This window comes from Purpureocillium takamizusanense, chromosome 3, assembly GCF_022605165.1.
Source record: "Purpureocillium takamizusanense chromosome 3, complete sequence".
In the NCBI taxonomy this organism is placed as follows: domain Eukaryota; kingdom Fungi; phylum Ascomycota; class Sordariomycetes; order Hypocreales; family Ophiocordycipitaceae; genus Purpureocillium; species Purpureocillium takamizusanense.
Genome location: NC_063070.1, coordinates 179,662 through 197,227, shown reverse-complemented (window position 1 = coordinate 197,227; position 17,566 = coordinate 179,662). Strand labels below are relative to the sequence as shown.

General features: G+C 58.6%; 4 protein-coding genes across 8 annotated transcripts; all 4 read right to left on the bottom strand.

The window, feature by feature from the left end:
* Nucleotides 1–2,979: 2,979 nt before the first annotated feature.
* On the bottom strand, nucleotides 2,980–4,842 carry tfg3 (transcription factor TFIIF complex subunit Tfg3). The gene is made up of 5 exons (XM_047984736.1): nucleotides 4,430–4,842; nucleotides 4,221–4,369; nucleotides 3,711–4,103; nucleotides 3,528–3,613; nucleotides 2,980–3,458 (listed from the first exon to the last, which is right to left on the bottom strand). The coding sequence occupies exons 1-5, from the start codon at nucleotides 4,531–4,533 to the stop codon at nucleotides 3,435–3,437; spliced, it is 756 nt and encodes a 251-aa protein (XP_047840711.1). The 5' UTR covers nucleotides 4,534–4,842; the 3' UTR covers nucleotides 2,980–3,434.
* A 1,783-nt stretch (nucleotides 4,843–6,625) lies between these two features.
* sbp1_2 (Ran GTPase binding protein Sbp1) lies at nucleotides 6,626–8,454 on the bottom strand. 4 transcript variants are annotated; one of them, XM_047984732.1, is made up of 4 exons: nucleotides 7,935–8,454; nucleotides 7,344–7,764; nucleotides 7,147–7,275; nucleotides 6,626–7,092 (listed from the first exon to the last, which is right to left on the bottom strand). In XM_047984732.1, exons 1-4 carry the CDS (start codon nucleotides 8,025–8,027, stop codon nucleotides 7,001–7,003), a joined length of 735 nt encoding a protein of 244 aa, XP_047840707.1. In that variant the 5' UTR covers nucleotides 8,028–8,454; the 3' UTR covers nucleotides 6,626–7,000. The 4 variants fall into 4 exon arrangements, with proteins under 4 accessions (XP_047840707.1, XP_047840708.1, XP_047840710.1 ...); XM_047984733.1 differs by having other exon boundaries at nucleotides 7,344–8,078; nucleotides 8,335–8,454; XM_047984735.1 differs by having other exon boundaries at nucleotides 6,626–7,275; nucleotides 7,935–8,078; nucleotides 8,335–8,454.
* A 929-nt stretch (nucleotides 8,455–9,383) lies between these two features.
* On the bottom strand, nucleotides 9,384–12,383 carry JDV02_003591 (uncharacterized protein). Of its 2 annotated transcripts, XM_047984731.1 has the most exons (2): nucleotides 11,813–12,383; nucleotides 9,384–11,493 (listed from the first exon to the last, which is right to left on the bottom strand). In XM_047984731.1, the coding sequence occupies exons 1-2, from the start codon at nucleotides 11,816–11,818 to the stop codon at nucleotides 9,622–9,624; spliced, it is 1,878 nt and encodes a 625-aa protein (XP_047840706.1). In that variant the 5' UTR covers nucleotides 11,819–12,383; the 3' UTR covers nucleotides 9,384–9,621. The 2 variants fall into 2 exon arrangements, with proteins under 2 accessions (XP_047840706.1, XP_047840705.1); XM_047984730.1 differs by having other exon boundaries at nucleotides 9,384–12,383.
* A 1,933-nt stretch (nucleotides 12,384–14,316) lies between these two features.
* JDV02_003590 (uncharacterized protein) lies at nucleotides 14,317–15,245 on the bottom strand (the record flags this gene model as incomplete). The annotated part of the gene is made up of 2 exons (XM_047984729.1): nucleotides 14,317–14,565; nucleotides 14,631–15,245. The coding sequence occupies 2 exons, from the start codon at nucleotides 15,243–15,245 to the stop codon at nucleotides 14,317–14,319; spliced, it is 864 nt and encodes a 287-aa protein (XP_047840704.1).
* Between the last annotated feature and the right edge of the window lie 2,321 nt (nucleotides 15,246–17,566).

Below are 17,566 nucleotides of genomic sequence, written 5' to 3'. Positions count from 1 at the left end.
GGCAGGCCACCACGGTGAGCCCCTCGGGCGATCACGACGCAGAACCCGGCAGGGTCCAGGTGAAGACTAAAGGAAACGTCCAACGGGGGGCAGTGGCTGCCGCCGCCGTCCCGACTAGACCCGTTCTAGCAGTAGTAGAAGGAACTTGGTGCATAGAATCAGTCTCGAAGTAGGTACTACGGACGTCCTTTGTCGTGCAGTAAGTAGACACGGGGCACTTCACGATGCCATCAATCCTTCTCAAGGCGTCATGTGCTCGCTTTTTTATTTGTTTCCTCCCCCGCTTTAAATTTGCCCACGCTTCGTGAAGAGCAACGCGAGCGATCACACACACACACTGACACGCATTCTCTTCCCCCTCCCTCTCCTGTTGCTAAATGCCAGCCTCCGAGCGGGAGGCGTGCGCTCATCGACGTGGCCGCTCTTGGTTCGAGATGTGCGTGTTGGTCGCCGCGTGAGCGCGGATCATGATGCCCACGATGTACATCAGACGTTCCCCTGGGGGGGGGGGGGGACGCCAATGAATTCGCATGACATTTGGCGGGGACAAGCGACGTGGGGCTTCCATTGGCCTCGCCTGGCGCATCGTCATCTGGCGGCCAAGAAGAAGAGACGACCGAGCGATGATGAGTGGTACAGTACTGTATCTCGTACACACAAGGACCGCACCTGGCGCCCGTGCAATTACGAGCAACCACACGCCATATATTTTGTTCCTACGCGGCACTGCCTGCCAATGAAGTCGTCAGCAGGCACCTTGCCGCCACGCCACTGGGTCACGATGCGCCTCCGTTCTCATCCGTCCAGATTGGGGAACGGCGCGCCCACCACGCATGCCCCATCAGATATATCCCCCCCGGGCTGGCTTGCTTGCTGCTGCGTGTTGTTCTTCGCGGTGGCAGCCTCACTCGTACCCCGGGTACGCCAACCTTGCAGATAGCACGAAAGCCGCGGCGACTGAATATGATCGACCAGGCTCGTCCCTTTACCCTGCGCGTGTTGAACCAATGTGTTTCTATTTGCGGCAACCGGGGCGGGGGCACAACCATGTCCGTCTGTCTTCCTTGCTTGTTACTTGCCTGCATTATTACATCAGACGCCGAACTGGCTTCACGACACGAAGCTGAGCAATGTACGGAGTACATACTTCGCAGTCCGTACCTTAGTACTAATGGAGCAGCAAGTACGGAATACATGCATACATGCGTCTGTACGTGCCACCACGCATGTCCAAAGTACGCATTGCTGTACAGAACGAGCTGGAGCAGCGGCAGCCCCGTTGAAACAAACAAACAGGGACGCGATGGTCACCTCGCAGCTCGCTCAAACTCCTCATCGACAGCAAAACGACAAAGCCTCGTCGACAAAACCCCTCCGTGAGGGCCCCATCTCCCATTCCCATTACCCCATAGCGCCCATCCATGCCCCATCCCAAGGGAGAGAGAGGGCGGCGGGCGTTCCGGGGGTCCCGCCTCGAGGATTCTGGAGCGGGCGGCCGGCCCTCCTTCCCACCGCCCTCCCTCCAACCCATCGTCAGCCGTGGGAAGCTCGCCGGAGGCTCCTCTGCGCAAGCCTGGTTTCCATTACCCCATAGCGTGTGGCAGAGGCGGCGGCGGCATTGCAGGGGGGGCCCCGCCTGCAAGGCTGGTGGTAGTGGTGGTGGCGGCGTCCCTCGTCGTCGTCGTCGTCGCAGATTTTGCCCGTACAGAGCACTAGTAGACGTGCAAAGTACCGTACAGTGCGGAGACTGTGCACATCCTACCTGACATTCGCCGGATGGCACTGCGGCACTTGCTGCGTTACAGACTGAGGTAGTAGTAGTAGTAGTAATGCAATGCATGGTTGATTTAATCATTGAGCCTTGGAAAGTGCGATTGCCTCCCTCCCTCCGTGTAAGCCACCTTGCACAATACAGACAGAGAGACATGAACTACCGAGTTGTCGTCAACACCGTTCTGGGTCCCTTGCTGATGAGGCGCCTGTACCACGCAGGCAGGCACGCAGGCACGCAGCAGGCAGTGGAAATACAATGAGCTTCACTCGCAACCAACCGCCATGGGGGAGGCATCCTTGATAACGACGAATACACATACACACAAGAGACGTGCCCTGCAACCAGTCACCTGCGGATGCCCTTTAGTAGTTCAATTGGTTGAAGATCGTCTACACATTCTGTCGCAAGCCGGGGAGGCCATATGAACAAGCTAACTAGTTCCTACTACTCATCATTGACATGCTCACCCATGATTGCTTCCTCCAAGCCATCCGACAAAACTTGACCGCATGCATGCCGGGAGAAACAAGCACATCAACAGACAGGCACCGCAGCAAGGCGTCCTTTTGTCAGGCATACTCTCCTCTCTGCTCGCGATATAACTTCTTCGGTGGTGGCCATCAAGGTCAGTAAATCCACTTTGGCAAGGCGTCGCCGCCCATTGACATTCATGCCAGGCCAGGCCAGGCCAGGACACTCACGACAAACGTTCCTACGTAGGTAGGTAGGTAATAGTCGTGTTTCAAAATATGGCCTATACAGCACATACATGTTCTCAACAACTCCCTCCTCCCTTCCTGCAGTCCCCTTCCCTTCATGCCGCGCATCTACTTACCCCAGCCCCCGCTTTCAACCCCCCCCCCCTTTCTCCTCCTCCTCCTCCGCCACCACCACCACCAACTCCCCATCTTCATACATCATCAACCCTTCCTCGCTTTATGCCTCCACCGTCTCTCTCTTCCCCTCTCCCACTCTTTCCAATCCCATACCCCTCTCGACCCTCGCCCTCCCATCGTGTCTACCACGTACCTAGTCCGCTTGACTGGCATACATGTCACTTCGAGCAACGCCACCCATCGCGGACAGACAGGAAAAGAGGCACTCCCTCACCGACCTCCCCGCGGCCCAGAGAGAGGCCGACGAAGCCACCAAGTCGGCTCACCCTTCCAACACACGTACACGCACGCTCAGGGACCAAGAACGGCACACTGCAGGACTTTTTACTTGATACAAACAACAAAGCACGAGGACTTTCCCATGGCCACTCCGCGTTTCCGGTACCTAGCAGATAACAAGAAAAAAGAGGACGGAACAAGAAAATCTCAATGATTAAGTGAAAACACAGGGCCACCCTCTCCCTGGGCTCCCAAGACCATACGAAAGAGCGGCAACACAGCCTTTCGCGCCTCTTTTCGCCCCCTCACTTCCCTTGTCCGTTTTCCCTCCACGTCCAGCAAATCCTCATTGTGCCACTATACGAAACCCCTGTTGTCAAACTCGTCCGAGGCTCGCGCCCCTGTGAAACGGTTTCTTTGACGGGTCTGATGGTTCACGCACGTCACTGCCCGTCGTCTAAAGCCAGTCGGTCCGTCAGGCCGCCCGTCCGGCTACACGGCTCGGGGCAGGCTGGGCCCCAAACTCGAAGCGGTGATTTGACCGTCTAGCTAATCAGGTTCTTCTTGGACTGCTCCCAGGCCGTCAGCATCAGTCTGTCGAATGTCTTGCCGCTATGATGAGGCCTCGCTGTACTTACAAGGTGCTCCCAGAGTTTTGTACAGAGAACGTCGGGCATCGTGTACAGGTCGATTGAGAATTCGCCGGCTTCAACGAGATTGTCCACTATTAGCCGCCATGAATCAACGTAAAAAGGACAACATTGGCACGCGGTCAAAGAGAAAGGGAGGGGGCAAGAGGAAAGGGGGAAACAAGAACTCACCCTCGACATCGCTCTTGATGTACGTCTCCGCGCTCTTGTTCTCGTTGATGAGCTGGATCACACGCAGGAGGTCCTCCTCGTCGTCGAGCTTCTGCAGGGCCTCGGCAATCTTCTCGCAGTCGTATTTTTGGGCGCCCTTCTTAGCGGCCACGCCCTTCTTCTTGGGGCGGTCCTCGTCGTTGGGCAAGGGGCCCGTCTCGCGCAGCCGCTCCTGTAGTGCCTGCGAGGGGTTCTTGAAGGTGACGGTGTGCACCGCCTCGTAGTGCTCCTGCTGGAAGTTGAGGTCGTGAATGATAGGCGCGAGCTTCGTCTTCTCAGTCGTGTAGCAGTCAATCGAGATTTCAAATTCTCCCCAGCCCTCGTTGGAGCAGACAAACGGAGGCTTGTTGAAGGCTGTGGATCGCATCAGCAATCGAGTCCAACGTTCAGCCGCCCGCCCAATGCTGGGGGCCATCCAGACACTGGATACCTGCGGACCATGAGGGGGGTCAAGGAAGGATGGGATCTTACTCTGATGAGGATTTTCGAACGTGGGATGCAGGTTGTAGACGACCTTGGTGAAGACATCCGCCGGCCGCTCGTTACCGTCCTCGTCCAGCAAGTGCAGCTTTATGCTCCATTCTCTCATGGGAAACTCGGCCACGGGTGAGGGCTTGTCGCTGTTTGCTCTGTCGTCAGCCAGCCGTTCCCGCCGTGCACGGGGGGGAAGAGATGCTTACATGACGCTCTGGTCGGTGACGACCTTGACCTTTCTCTGTACCCGAACGTCAGAACCGCTGGAAACGTGCAGGATAATCCTCTTGGCCCTCGTCACGGGCGACATGACGGGCAAACGAGCGACAGGATCAACGAAGAAGGCGCTTGCTACTGGCAGCGATGGGGATGTTGCAGTGGCGGGGGGGAGAAGAAAACGGGGGAAGGTCACAAAAAGCAGAAGGCAGCTCGCAGACGGGGTGAGAAAAGGCAGAGGAGGACGAGGTGCAGCTGCTAGGGCTGTGGAACGACATGGCAACGGACGCAGACGAGCTCAGCAATCCACGCCGCGGTGACGAGGCGCGCGGCCCCGACATTCAATCGCGCAGAGCCTGTTCACAGCCTGTTCACAGCCTGTACATCACCCGCCCGACGCCCGCCCCCGATACCGCCTGCCCGCCCGCCGGTCCGTCAGTCCTGGCAGAGCAGTCCAGTCCCCAGGACGAGTCGCTGTCCCCTGTCGTCGTCAAGCTGCTTTGCCACCATACACCGAGCAACCAGATGAACGAACGAACGAGCAGCCGACCAGCCAGCCAGCCAGCCAGCCAGCCAGCCAGCCGGTCAACGGCGCGCCGCCCCGCGGGCCGCCATCGGTGCGTGCGTGCGTGCGTGCGTGCAAAGCATGTGTATGTGCGTATGTGCTGTGCTGTGCTGTGCTGTGCTGTGCTGTGCGTATGCGCAAATCCGAACGTACCTCGACCAACATGATTGCTTGCCTCCCTTTTCACACGCTTCTTTTCCTTTCCCTTATACCTCCTTCTCTTGACGACAACAACAGCAAGGTTCTCCGACACCTTGCGCCTGACAGATTCAAACAGCAGAAGCGGCAGCGGCAGCTTCAGCCTCAGCTATTTCTTCTCGCCCGTGCTTGCTTGCTTGCTTCACTTTCGCCGCCCACGCTACTCGACCAACAAACAAACGAAGGCGGTAAAAGGAAGATGGAGAGAGAAGAGAGAAGGGAGGACGCGGCGGGTGGGAATAAGGCAAAATAAAAATCAAAAAAACCTCCGGCCACTCTGTGAAGGGAGGACCAAGGAAGGCGTCGTATTTTTATTTTTTTCGACAATCCCGACAGGCCGCTCGCTCGGTGGGGAGGGAGAGGGAGGAGGGGTGTAGTTCAAAAAGGTCGTTGTCGTCGGCGGCTCGGCAGGAGGGGGGGAAATCCTAACACAACCGCGCGATCTAGTCAAGGGACACACGCAGCGGACGACGGAGGTGGAGGAGGAGGAGCAAGAAGAAGAGGCGGAGCGCGCGGACGGATGGATTTTCGTTTCTCGCGTTCAAAAAGGCAAAGGTGATAAAAGCTCCCTTCGAAGAAGGTTGATCCCGAGAGGGAGGGGAGGGCGTGGTGCGCCGGTTCCTTGTAGCTTTCGAGCGAGGCGGTCGTCGTTGTTGTAGTCGTCGTCGTCGTCGTCGTCGGAGCGATGGGGAGAAGGATAGGGTTGATGCGACGCGGGCCACGGAGGAGGGTCGGGGATGCTTTCGCTTGGGCGGGCAGGCAGGTTTGGAGGAAAAGGATCTAGGACGGGGGCGCACGACGTTTGGAGGCTGAAGGCTCGCCGCGGTAGCGTCCACTCGCAGTCGGCGGCGGGCTTTGGCCTGCCCTGGCCTGCCGCCCTGGCCTGGGAGCCGCGGGCCCTTTCCAGCCAGCTCCATGGATCCCACCCAGCACCGCCCACACCAGTGCAGCACGGCGCAGCACAGGAACTTAGCTCGAGGTTTCCGTGCCTGCCTGCCTGCCTGCCTGCCTGCCTCAAAGCACAAAAGTCTCTTGTTACAGGCACTCTTGGTTCCAGGCTGCTGCTTGCCTCGGCGCTATCTCGAAATAAGGCCATCTATTGCATCCGTAGACGTCCGCCTCCATGCCATGGCGCAGCGCGGGCAGCCATGTCGACGCCCGCCGCGAATTCCTCAACTTGATGATGAATTACACTACGCGTGTGGCTGCCCCCAGCGGGAAAAAAACCTGGTCTCCCTGGTCTCATCTCAATACTCGGGACTTTTACAGCGAACAAGGCAAATTCACAGTAGTGTAGTAGAACGCCGCACGACTGGCTGGGCTGCAGCACTCTTTTTGCATACACACACACAACACGCTGACAAGTGCGAGGTGCGTCGGCGTACATCACGCTCAAATCTCAAACCCCCTGTGCTGCAACGCGCGCCAATTCTCTAATGCATTTTTATTTTGCTTGTGATTACGGGGGGTGTTGTGACCTGATGCTCTCAATGCTGTCCTCCGTCCGTCAAACCTCATGCCTGACACGCACCACTCGGTGCTCTATCCTGCTCACATTCTCTGATCCTCTTCCCCTCGCGATCCTCGATCCGTCCGGGGTTTTCGTCTCAGTGCTTTCTGTGGTGGGATTCTCTGTGGTTCTGGGGGAAGGGTTTGGTTTGCAACCATCGCTGGTGACGATGCTGACGCTGATGTGACTATTTTGGGGGGATGGAAAGGGGGCGCCACTCAGGTCCGTGGCAGGAAGCGGCGGCTGCTCCAAGACGGGATCCGCTGGGCGGTCGACGCGACGGGCTGCTTAAGCGGCCGGGGCCTCCTCGGTCGCCTTCTTGAATATGGCCTCGTTCTCCTTCTGAGCCTTCAGGAACGCATCCTTGAAGAGGTTGGCGTCTGCAGTTCATCCGTCAGCTCGGGTCTCGACTCAAAAGAGTGCTCGCGACCTACTCTCAGAGTTTGCGAATCGAATGGCCAGCGTAACGGCCTCGGGCTCGCCCTCGCTCACATCGGCGGCGGCGTTCCACACCCAGCTTCGGTCAGAACCGACATTGGGGGACAGCTTCATCTCGGGGACGACTGCATTCTCGCGTCAGCGAGGTCACGGGTTCCGGCGGCGGCGAGCGGATCTTTGCGCGGAAACCTACTGTAGTGGTTGGCGCAGACCTTGAGCGTCTTGTCGCGGCGCATGACCAGTCTCGTCTTGCCGTTCTCCTTGTGCTTCAGGAGGCGGACGTCGCCGGTTCCACGCTCCTTCCACTCGCTGCTCTCCTTGACGAACTTGAACAGCTTGGCGCGCATCTTGAACTCCTGCTCCTCGAGCTCCTCGTTGGTTTTGGTCTCCACTTTCTCGGTCAGCTTGATGACAGGCTCGAAGTGCACGTCCTCGCTCTCGGGAGCGTCCTCGGCATCGTCGCCCTTGGCCGCCTCGGCCGCCTCGCGCTGCGCCTTGGCGCTGCCAGACACATCGCCTCGCTCCTCATCCTCCTTCTTCTCCTTCTTGGCGCCGCCGCCGAACATCGAGAAGACGGCCGACGAGGTCACGGGCTTGGAGTCATCGGTGGAAGCCTATTTGTTTCGCGTCGCAAAGCGTCAAGGGTCAGCATGTGGCTTCGTTCGGCGTTTCGGTTGGACGCCAGCACCGGGCGCTCTTTCGCTGTCGCGACGGCAGTCATCACGAGGTGGTATATCCTGCGAGCGTCCGGCGCTGCGCCGTCTGGGGTGGGCTGTTTCCATACCTCAGTCTTCTCGGCCGGCTTGGCCTCGTCAACCTTGGGCTCCTCGACCTTAGGCTCCTCGACCTTGGGATCGGTGTTATCGGTGGCAGACATGACGTCGGATTCGGTGCGTGCGATTCGCTTCTGAACAGGCCTGCAAGTACGCTAGATATCAAGACGTCAAGTCAGTCATCGCGGTCTCAAGAAGGAGAAAAAAACATCGCCCACACAACGACATGGGCAGTTAATTGTACCCCTCCAGCGCGGCCGGGTAGGGAGGGGCGACGCCCAGGTCGCGAGGCCCCACCGCAAAGGAGGAAAAACGAGAGCGAGGGGGGGTAAAGGGGAGACGAGAGAGAGCGCGCGTGCGCAAAGGGGCTGGCATCGCGCCGCTGGACGGGGCATTCAGAGCGGGACTCACCGGTACGCTAGATGTTGCTTCTTTCCTTTGTGCGTGGCCGGCGTGGAAGGGAGAGAGATGTGGGTGATACTTTTTTTTTGGTCGGGCGACGTTGGGGCGGGAGGGGTTGTGATGTTCAGGTTATGAGTCGCTGCAAAGACGGTTCGCCGTTCAGGGCTCGCACACAGTCCGGGGGGGGGGGGGCTCACCTCAGTCACCTCCCCCCTCCCTCTCCCCCTCGTCAGTCAGATGCTGGCCGCTGGGCGGAAAGAGCTTGCTGCCCTGTGTACTACAGGTATGCGCTGTGCTGCCCCTCCCTCCCCTCATCCCCCTTGGCTGGCCGTCCAGAGGCTGGGGTATCCAGGTACTTTCGTACCCCCGGGTACCTCATCAGCGCGTGCGCGCGCCCTCGATGGAGCCTCCCTTTCAAGGCAACGAGCAAGTCCGCCACTGATTGGGGAGACCGGCCGGCCACTGCTCGAGATGAAAACCGGGGACCGGGCACAGCAGACGCCAGAGGTCACTCTCTTGCGGTGTCGTGCGGAAAAGATACAAGACTGGCGGCGGGTGGGGGCGTCCTGGGCTGGTGAACCACAGCGCACCACCAAGTACCGCCCGGTACCTACCCGACCTACAGTGGGGGCAACGTAGATGGACACCTTCGCTGCACTCAATCCCCAGCTGGGTCATCTCAGTCGCCCGCCCACATGTGAAATATGCCAACCCTGGTTCGACATCGTGCAGAGCAACACCGCAGAGGGAGAGCCCAGCCAAAGTTACGTCCGGCCAGGCCAGACTGAGCATGCAACAAAGCGCTTCAACCTCTCCCGAGACAACAGCGCTGCACACTTTCTGGTCACCTCGAGGTACCTCTCCATGATCAATATCTACCCTATAGACGGCCGGTGGCCTAACTTACTGCCTACCTAGTGGTCTAGGCTCGAGCTAGCATTCGTCTCACCGCTTCGTCCATGCTCTGGGAAACGTCATGCCTTGACGGGTCTCGTTGCCTCTCCGTACGATTGTCCTCGTTTACACATATCACCAACTACGATAGGTCACAACCGTCACCAACGGTGCCAGCAGCATGTTGAGTAGTAAAACCAATGTGGTCCTGTTACCTTGTCCATGTGGTGGCTATGCCCAGCTTCTCGAAAAGTAGAGAGGGCCTGTGAGAAGGCCGGACGTAACCCAGGCGTCCTCCAAACTCCATCCCACGCTGTGTTCCATACCGTACAGGCTGCCAATCCGAACCCCATGCGTCCAAAGCGCAAAAACAAAAAAAAGAGACCCCAATATCTGTATTGTTCAGACCGCCATCTTGCACTGGTGCGTGCTACTCCTACCTCGTCGAGCACCTCGTTGACAGTCGCTTTGCCGCATAGCCCTCGACCATGGCCTTCGAGTCGCTTCAGCCTTGGCCTCGGCTCGCCTACCCCGGCGAGGCTGCTTTGCTGCTGCGTTCTTCATTGCGACAAAGTCTTTTGCCTTGCGCCTGTACTCTGCATGCTCTTCCTTCCGCCCCGTGGCCTTGAGCCACCACATCTTCGCAGAAATTTGCGCGTCAAGAAGCCCTAATTGGAGTTGGTTCTGCACGCCTTGAACCTTGTGCAGCTGCTCCATCGCCTGTTGCGAGGCAACGTCGAGGTTCCGGGCTACCTCCTCAGCGGCACCCTTGACGCGGGTCACGACGTCAGTCTTGACCGATCCGAGTGATTGCTGAGCCGTGTTAAATGCGTGGCCAAGTCGACCGAGGACGTTGTCCGAGACGTAAATAACGTTGTTTCCGATGGCATCGGAAACAACCCCAAGAGATCGTTTGGCACCCTCGATGCAGCGCTCCGCCTCATGGGCCGCCACGGGCATAAGACCAGAAAGATCGTGGGCGAGATTCTTGGTCATCTCGAAGGCTTCTTCCAGAACACCCTTGCCAAAGTGGACCTTAACCACCTTATGCATCTTGGGGCGGCATGTGGCCTTCAACGCTAGCTTGACCACGCCATGCGCTTCCTTTTTCGGGAATTTGACCAGGATACCTTCGTCCACTGGGATCAGGACCACATTGATGAAATCATTTTCATCTCTCGAAGCTGTAGCGACCAGACAGCCCTTGGATAACCAGGTTTGCTTCACGTCCTGTGCGACATGCAAAAGAATGTTGCTGTGAGGTTGGGGCGTCAAAGAAACTAGGGGCTTTTTGGGGCCAAAGAGGCCATCTTCAGGTACACCATCACCCAGGGGTATAAGCCCCATGCCGTTCTTTGCCAATGAAGTCGGCTGAGGATTGGACGGCGCTTTGGTAGTGACATAGGATGTCGTAGTCGCGGTAATGGTGGAGGTCATGATGACGACTTCTGGGTTGGGCTGCTCCACGGGTGGCGTGTATAGAATCGGAATGAGAACAGCAAACGCTGCTGCGAACAGGAGACCAGGAAGAGCCGTAGCCACCGTCTCCAGCAGGTAGTTTTTGCCGTGGACAGCCATCTCCAGCAAATCGGCGAACAAGTCGTTTGGTTTCTCCTCGACATGATTCTGCGTTATGGTGTTCTGCCGCCGCCGAGGCTGAAGCTCTGAGAGATCCACGAGTCTACTTGCCTCGGGTGTGAGGATGGAAGGAGTACCGAGACTCTGTTGCGTATATTCGAGGGAGCAACGCGAGCGGGCCTCCTCGTCGGACTCAGAGCTGTCTGTCTCTTGCATATCATCCGTCTCAGGCATCGATGCGTCTCCAGCTGCCAGCTGCCCGGCACGCCCTTGTGTTTCGTTGCCTCGGTCAGAGGATGCTGGCTGGGACAGTTGGGCGTCTCCGTCGTCGAGAACTGATTCACCGTCGTGGGTGTACTCAGTGCCGGCAAGGCTGTGGACATCGTCGGGGCGATGAATGTCGAGAGAGCCGACAGATCCGCCCATGGACTCGGTGTAGTTGCCATCTTGGGATTCGTTGTCAGTGCTGGAGATGAGTTCGTAGGTGGACTCGGCCAAGCCGGACTCCTCGGCCGTCGTAGTGAGGCGCATGATGTCCGGGTCGCTTGTGGAAATCCACTTGGCCAGACGCCTGTTCCCCTGCGGCCGGGGGAATCGAAGAGTCGGCTCGGAGGTGGAAAGCCCAGAAGCTGGAGGGCTCGCTGACTGTGCGTTGGCGGGCGGCGGCGGCGGCGGCGTTGGGGCAGTATTGGAGGACTGCTCTTCCATCACGAGGCGTTAGCGGGCTAGGAAGTCGAGCGTCTCAAACGGTAAAAGATGCCCGTCAAGCTGCCATGAAGCAGCTCGAGGGCGAAAGTACGGTGGCGTCTAGATGAGGTAGATGGGGGCAAAAGCGGACAGAGATACGAGGCAGATGGGCAGGAAGTAACGGTGGGGTCGAGGGGCGCGGATGACGAGGTGAGCGGGGTGTCGGGGTCTGGACGAAGACGAAACGCGAAAGCTGGAACGCAGGGCTGAACATCAAAAGCGAACAAGGACGGAGGCGAACGCGCAGACGAAGGGATCGGAGACTGACCACCATGCAGAAAAGGCGTCGAGACGTGGAGGGCGAGAGCGTGCCCGATATCACACACGTAGCTGATGCGGCTCGCCGATGCCTGGTCACGGTCGAGATGAAGGCCTGAGGCTGACTGGTTGGGCCAAACGGGTGAGGCAGGCAGGCAGGCAGGCAGGCAGGCAGGCAGCGGGCGGGCGGGTAGGCGACAGGCAGGCAGGGAGGAAGGGAGGGGGCGGGGTAGGTAAGGTAGATGGGGTGACGGTCCGCGCTTCGGTTCCTTGGGTCGACCGACAGGCAGGCAGGTCGAGAAGGTGCTGAAGTCCAAGCGGCGGGAGACGACGGGACTGACTGCGTATCTAAAGGTATGGATGGATGATGACTCTCGGCTGGCTGGCTTGCTGCGCGGGGCGGGTTCGGGTCGCGTGCAGACGGGCGGGACGTTCGGTTTGGTGGAGAGAAAGGGGGAAGGAAGAGAAGAAGAAAGGGAAAGCTGAGACGAAGATGTCTCGGGTGGGTGAGGATGAGAAAGAGGCCAGTCGCCGGCTCTTGAAGAAGCGGGCGCGGGGGTTGCGAGGGAGGAGGGGGATGGATAAGGCAAGGTACAAGATAGAGCCTCCGCGTGCACGGAGTACCTGATACCTTCAAGTCGGCTGTCTGGCTTTCCCGCTTTCTGCGAGGTGGAGGGCGGCCAGGCACCACACCTGGAACCCTACTACGTACTATTTTCACCAGTCTACCTTGAGTACTTTACGCGTGGGCAGAGCAGCAGGGCAGGTCAGGCAGTGAGTGGCGAGGCTCCCAAAAGCACGCTCTTTCTCTGCAGTGCAGTTCGGGCACAAGGTACTACTAAGACATGCCCGGCAGTGGCACCTTTTTTTTGCCTTTTAAGATGGCGGGATGAGTGATGCGTGCGTGAGTGACTGCGAGTGAAAACCATTACCAGGTATCAAAAAGTTAGGTATACTGTACTCCGTACCACGACTCGTCGATACGACTACCTCATGCTTGGGACTAGCAAAGCATGCGAATAAAATCGACGACGACCATGACGTGCGCAAATGTAAAGGACTCGGGTACCTTGGTAGATACTATAAGTATAAGGTAGTAATACCAATAAGGCAGCCAGGTCAGCAGCCTCTTGGCTCTTTTTGTCCCCGCGGAGGGGGGAGGCTCAGCGCCACTTGCGTGCTTACAAGCCCGTCCGCGTCACCTTCCCTCCTCGCCTTATCATGGATGGCGCCGCGCGCGCCCTTGCTCTCCGTGTCCCTCCGCCCGTGCATTCCCATCTTTCTCTCTCTCTGTCTCGCGCGCGCCGACTACGTAGTTGGGTCCTTGATGCTCCGCGCCCGCGCGTGGCCAACTCCAACAGCGCCCCGTTCCCGCTTCTCTGTCCATGTGGCATGCATGATGCGAGGTCATGAGACGACGTCCTGCCCCCAAGCCAGGCCCAGGGTCCAGTAGCGTGACGTAGGCGAGCGGCGACCTGGCTGAAAGGTGCCCACTTGGAGGGGTGCCAGGTAACTATCCACACACTCTCTCCACCGTCGCGAGCTGCCCACTGCGGTTAAAAGTAGGCCTCGGATTCCGAGGCGGGTTGGCATCCATCCATCATCTCTTTCAAAGTGAGAACAACCGTCAAAAAGGGTGTATAAATGACCACTTATGTACCCATGTACATACATGGATACTTGTACTGGTATCGGGAGGCGCGCGGACCCCTGCGCGAAGAGAGAAGAACAGCCCAAAATGCAGTGCGTATCATGACGATGCCTTGTGCGACACCCCTACCTTAGTACCTACAGAGGGGTGTAACCTAGCCATACGGCGTGTATTATATATCACCGAAGATTCCATTGCCGCCGTCGGGAGCCCAATCCAACCTTCACCAAGGTGTCCAGCCCTTAATCCATCCGCATCATCGACGGCGTCCCGCCTCAGTCCGGAAGGCCAAGCCTGGACGCCCAGCACCATCATACATCTGTCTGGGCCTCTCGCTCACGGCATCAACTCCGTCACGAGAATGACCCATCGACCCTGACTGAGCCCCCCCCGTCCAACGGACAGAAAGGGTCGCATCTTGTACACATTGTGACTAGCTTGCTAAAGAGTCGTTGGTACCCGCGCGCCACCGGTTCGCTGCCGTACATGGCGCAGAAGAAGAACAGGAAAAAAAAGGGCCGACAGCGCCCCGTCCCCGATCCTGGAAGTCCCCTATCATACACACATACACATACAAAAAGTGAGGAAGAAAGGAAACCCCGGCCGACAGTTCCATCTATGCGTCATGTTCTAAAGAAAACGTTCCTGCGTGTGCATTGCCCGCCTGCCGCTCTGCGGCCCCAATCAATCATCAGTTACGTCAATCAAACGTGGTCCATGTCGAACAATACAACATCGTGGTTGTAACTCTATGAGTCAAAGCGCCGGCGAGCTGAGCCAAAAAGACGAGAGCCGGGCCGACCGCAACAAACGTGGGTAGAAGAAGGGGGTATCGTTACAATCAGACATTCCAAGAGCGGCGGCTATAGCACGTCGTGTGCCTGAAGAATGTGCTTGAGCGAGCCGCTGTCAAACGAGTCGTCGTCGGGCATCATCTCGATGATCCCCGTCAGGTTGGCAAACAAATCGCCCTGGTTGCGGTAGGCCAAGAGCGACGGCACCGCGGCAGGGTCGAACTCGATGTCGTCGTAGTGGACCTTTACGAAGTGGACTTCTGGGTTCTCCTTGACGAGGGGCAGCATGGCTGACTCGATAGTGGCCGATACGTCGCACTGTCAACGCCTGTCAGCTCGGTCCGGGTTCGGAGACACCGGATCATCAAGGGACTGCTACATACCTCGTTGTCGTAGACGAAGACGACAACCTTGGTCTCGCGCCGGACCTTTTCAATGGCGTCCAGGTACCCCATGGCATCGACCTCGTCTAACCGGCCGTACAGCCGCACACTCGGGCTCGTCCTCCTGTTGCGGACCTCGCGGCTGGACTCGCGCTCGAGCTCCCGCCTCCGCGTCTCGCGCCACTCCCGCAGAAACGACTCCTCATCCGAGTGGTCGCCGCTCCGGGCGTCCTCGTCCGTCTCACTTTCGCTCCTGGAGCCGCCGGCGTTGTTGCCGGTCACGCCGGCGAGGCCCAAGATGCTCCTGCGGGCCGACTTGGCGCGGTCCACCCACTTTGACCGGCGGGCCGTCTGGAAGGAGCGGGCATCTGCGATGACGCCCTTGACGCCCGTGGCGCGGCCGCTGTCAAAGGACGCGGGCGGGAGCTTGAGCTCCGGGCCGGCGGTGGGTATGCGCATGGCGGCGTCGATTTGCGCGTTGCGGTATGCCGTCTCTTCGTCTTGGTCGTCGTCGTCGTCGTCGTCGTCGTCGCGACGGTCCTCGGGATGGAGCGTCTCGCGGGCAGTGTTCTTGGCGACCAGATCGTCGAATTCTTCCTGGGCAGCGGTGGCCATGGCGGGGACGGGGCCGACGATGGCGGCCCGGGGGGAGCGCAGGCTTTATTTAAGTAGCGACGCCGGGGGAGGGAGGGTCGGTCTCAGGGTTCGGGGATGGCGACGTCGCGGGCTCGGTTGGTCGCGGCAACCGGCTCTGGCGTTGGATGGCACTTCTCGAAGGAGTGGAGCAGGGGGAGCAGAGGGAGGCGGTCGGGAACGTAACCGTGAGAAACGGGCGCATGAAAGAAGGGAGAGAAGGGCTCCGTCGGGCGCGTGCGAGAGTCGAGCCAAAAGTAGACGTGGACAAGTAAGGGAGGGAAGGGGGGGGGGGGGGGGGGGGGGGGGGGGGGGGGGGGGGGGGGGGGGGCGTGTCTGCGCGGCAGGCGGAGACGCAACGCAACGAAGTCCGTTTCAGCAGATGGGGTGAGGTGGTGGTGGTTGGACAACGGATGGCGGTGGCGCGGGCTCCAACGTACGGCGAGACGTCAAGACGGGATCTGGTTGCTCGTGTGGCCTTGCAGGGGTATGGAGTAGTAGTGTCAGGTTGTCTGGATTTATTTGTTGTGTTTGTGCGTGCGTGCGCGTGGTTCCGGCGACGGCGGGTGAAGATCAGCACGGCGCGAGGACGGAGCGAGTTGACGAGAGAGAGAGAGTGTGTGTGTGACCGTGTTTGTGTGGCCGCGGCTGGGATGATGGATGGAGGGGCAGTCAAGCCCAGCCAGGGTTACCCCCGTCATCATCGTCGTCGTCGCCTCGTGGCGCCGCCCGCCCTAGTGCGGAATAAGACACGTACGGTAGTACAAGCACTTCTTAAGAAAGACAACGCAGGACATCCCCCCCCCTACCACGAACTTAATGATTGCCCCTGACGAAATGGATGCAATTGGAAGCCAGCACGAGTCTTCTTTAATCAAGCCACGACTCAGTCATGGCGCGCCAACACATGCCGTCTGATGCTGCTGCTGCTGCTGCTGCTGCAACAGCAGCCCCGGCAAAAGGGACCGCCGTTCGTCCCTCCTCTCCCCACTCACTGATGGATGGGGGGGTTATTGCATTGTTATTTTGACTCCTTTTTCTGGCTGTCTGGCAAGCAAACAAACGACCAAACGGACATTGCGACGGGGGGGCCAAAATAGAAGCCGGACCGTGACACGGGCAAGTGCGCCGCCGCGCATTGATCGCACAACCGGACATGCGCTGTTTCGTTTTGTTCCAGCTCGCCCCGCCCACCCGCCTGGGAGTGGAAACTCGTGTGGACGGAAAAAAGCGCCCTGCCAAATTCGCGGATTTTTATTGTGATGCGGGCGCAGTGCTTTTATTAAGCCCGTGAGGAGTCTGTTGCTCGTATAATGTGGCGTATGTTATGTGGGTGCCCCCGACGCCGTGGATAGAGAGGCAAGGGGGAAAGGCAGAAAGTAGTTGTTTCCTTGCATTGTGGTGGTGACTGACGACTCCAAGCAAGCCCACTACATTATTTTACCGGGAGGAAGAGGTCATTTGTTGACTTGAGACGAGGGGGCAGGCTGCATTGCTTGCATCACTCGTGACAGAGAGGACCGGCCATGCGACGCCCCGGGGGGGAGGCATCCGGCCCAGTAAACTAACATGCTTCACTGGCCGTCCGATACGATAGAGTGATGCTCAGGTGGTCAGGTGTGTACGAAGTAGCATTCGTAACTTCCACATCTACACAAGCCCCCTCACCCCCCCGACGGCACGGCCCTCACGTTCAATGTTCTCATACGGGCGGCGCAGCGCAGTAATACTTCGTACAGCACCACAGTCAAGGACGCCGGCAGAAGAGTGGCGTTTCTTTTGCCAGACCAACCCGTACTATGATGGACCGCCTCTGATTACGCAGCATCGAATCTGGGATAGACTTGGCAGCTGGCGGCAGTTTCATCCCTTAGCGCGTTTCATCAAAGCCCACCGGCAGTCACCCGTCATCCTCATCAACGTCCATCATCATCATCACCACCACGTACCACACATCACCGTCACCGGCCCGGTCAGCAAGGTCAGCAAGGTCAGCAACAAGGTCTCTTTCTTGATCCTGGCAAGCGCCTTCAACCCCCCCATATTGCATCATCTCCTCCTTTCCTTACTCGTAGTATACTGTCCGTAACCCTGGAAAGTTGCCGTGCTTGGCGGGACCCGAGCCGTATACTCCTTCGACTTTTACGACTACCTTGGCACTTGGTAAGTGCTGATGTACATGAGTAGGTACAGTAGCATTACATGGCATTACATTAGTAGATAGTACGTTTGCAGCGTCTTTGTTTTCTGCGGCAGCGGGACCAAGAGAGAAGAAGGAGGGAAAAAAGCAAAAAAAGGAAGGC

What these genes read in the sequence shown, in the direction of transcription:
- tfg3 (XM_047984736.1), bottom strand. Translation starts at nt 4,533, where the DNA reads ATGTCGCCCGTGACGAGGGCCAAGAGGATTATCCTGCACGTTTCCAGC. An exon ending in GTCACCGACCAGAGCGTCAT is followed by an intron (nt 4,370 to 4,429) that starts GTAAGCATCTCT and finishes CAGAGCAAACAG; the next exon opens with CGACAAGCCCTCACCCGTGG. An exon ending in GTTCGAAAATCCTCATCAGA is followed by an intron (nt 4,104 to 4,220) that starts GTAAGATCCCAT and finishes TGCGATCCACAG; the next exon opens with CCTTCAACAAGCCTCCGTTT.
- sbp1_2 (XM_047984732.1), bottom strand. Translation starts at nt 8,027, where the DNA reads ATGTCTGCCACCGATAACACCGATCCCAAGGTCGAGGAGCCTAAGGTC. An exon ending in AGCCGGCCGAGAAGACTGAG is followed by an intron (nt 7,765 to 7,934) that starts GTATGGAAACAG and finishes CGAAACAAATAG; the next exon opens with GCTTCCACCGATGACTCCAA. An exon ending in GGTCTGCGCCAACCACTACA is followed by an intron (nt 7,276 to 7,343) that starts GTAGGTTTCCGC and finishes GCGAGAATGCAG; the next exon opens with TCGTCCCCGAGATGAAGCTG.
- JDV02_003591 (XM_047984730.1), bottom strand. Translation starts at nt 11,505, where the DNA reads ATGGAAGAGCAGTCCTCCAATACTGCCCCAACGCCGCCGCCGCCGCCG.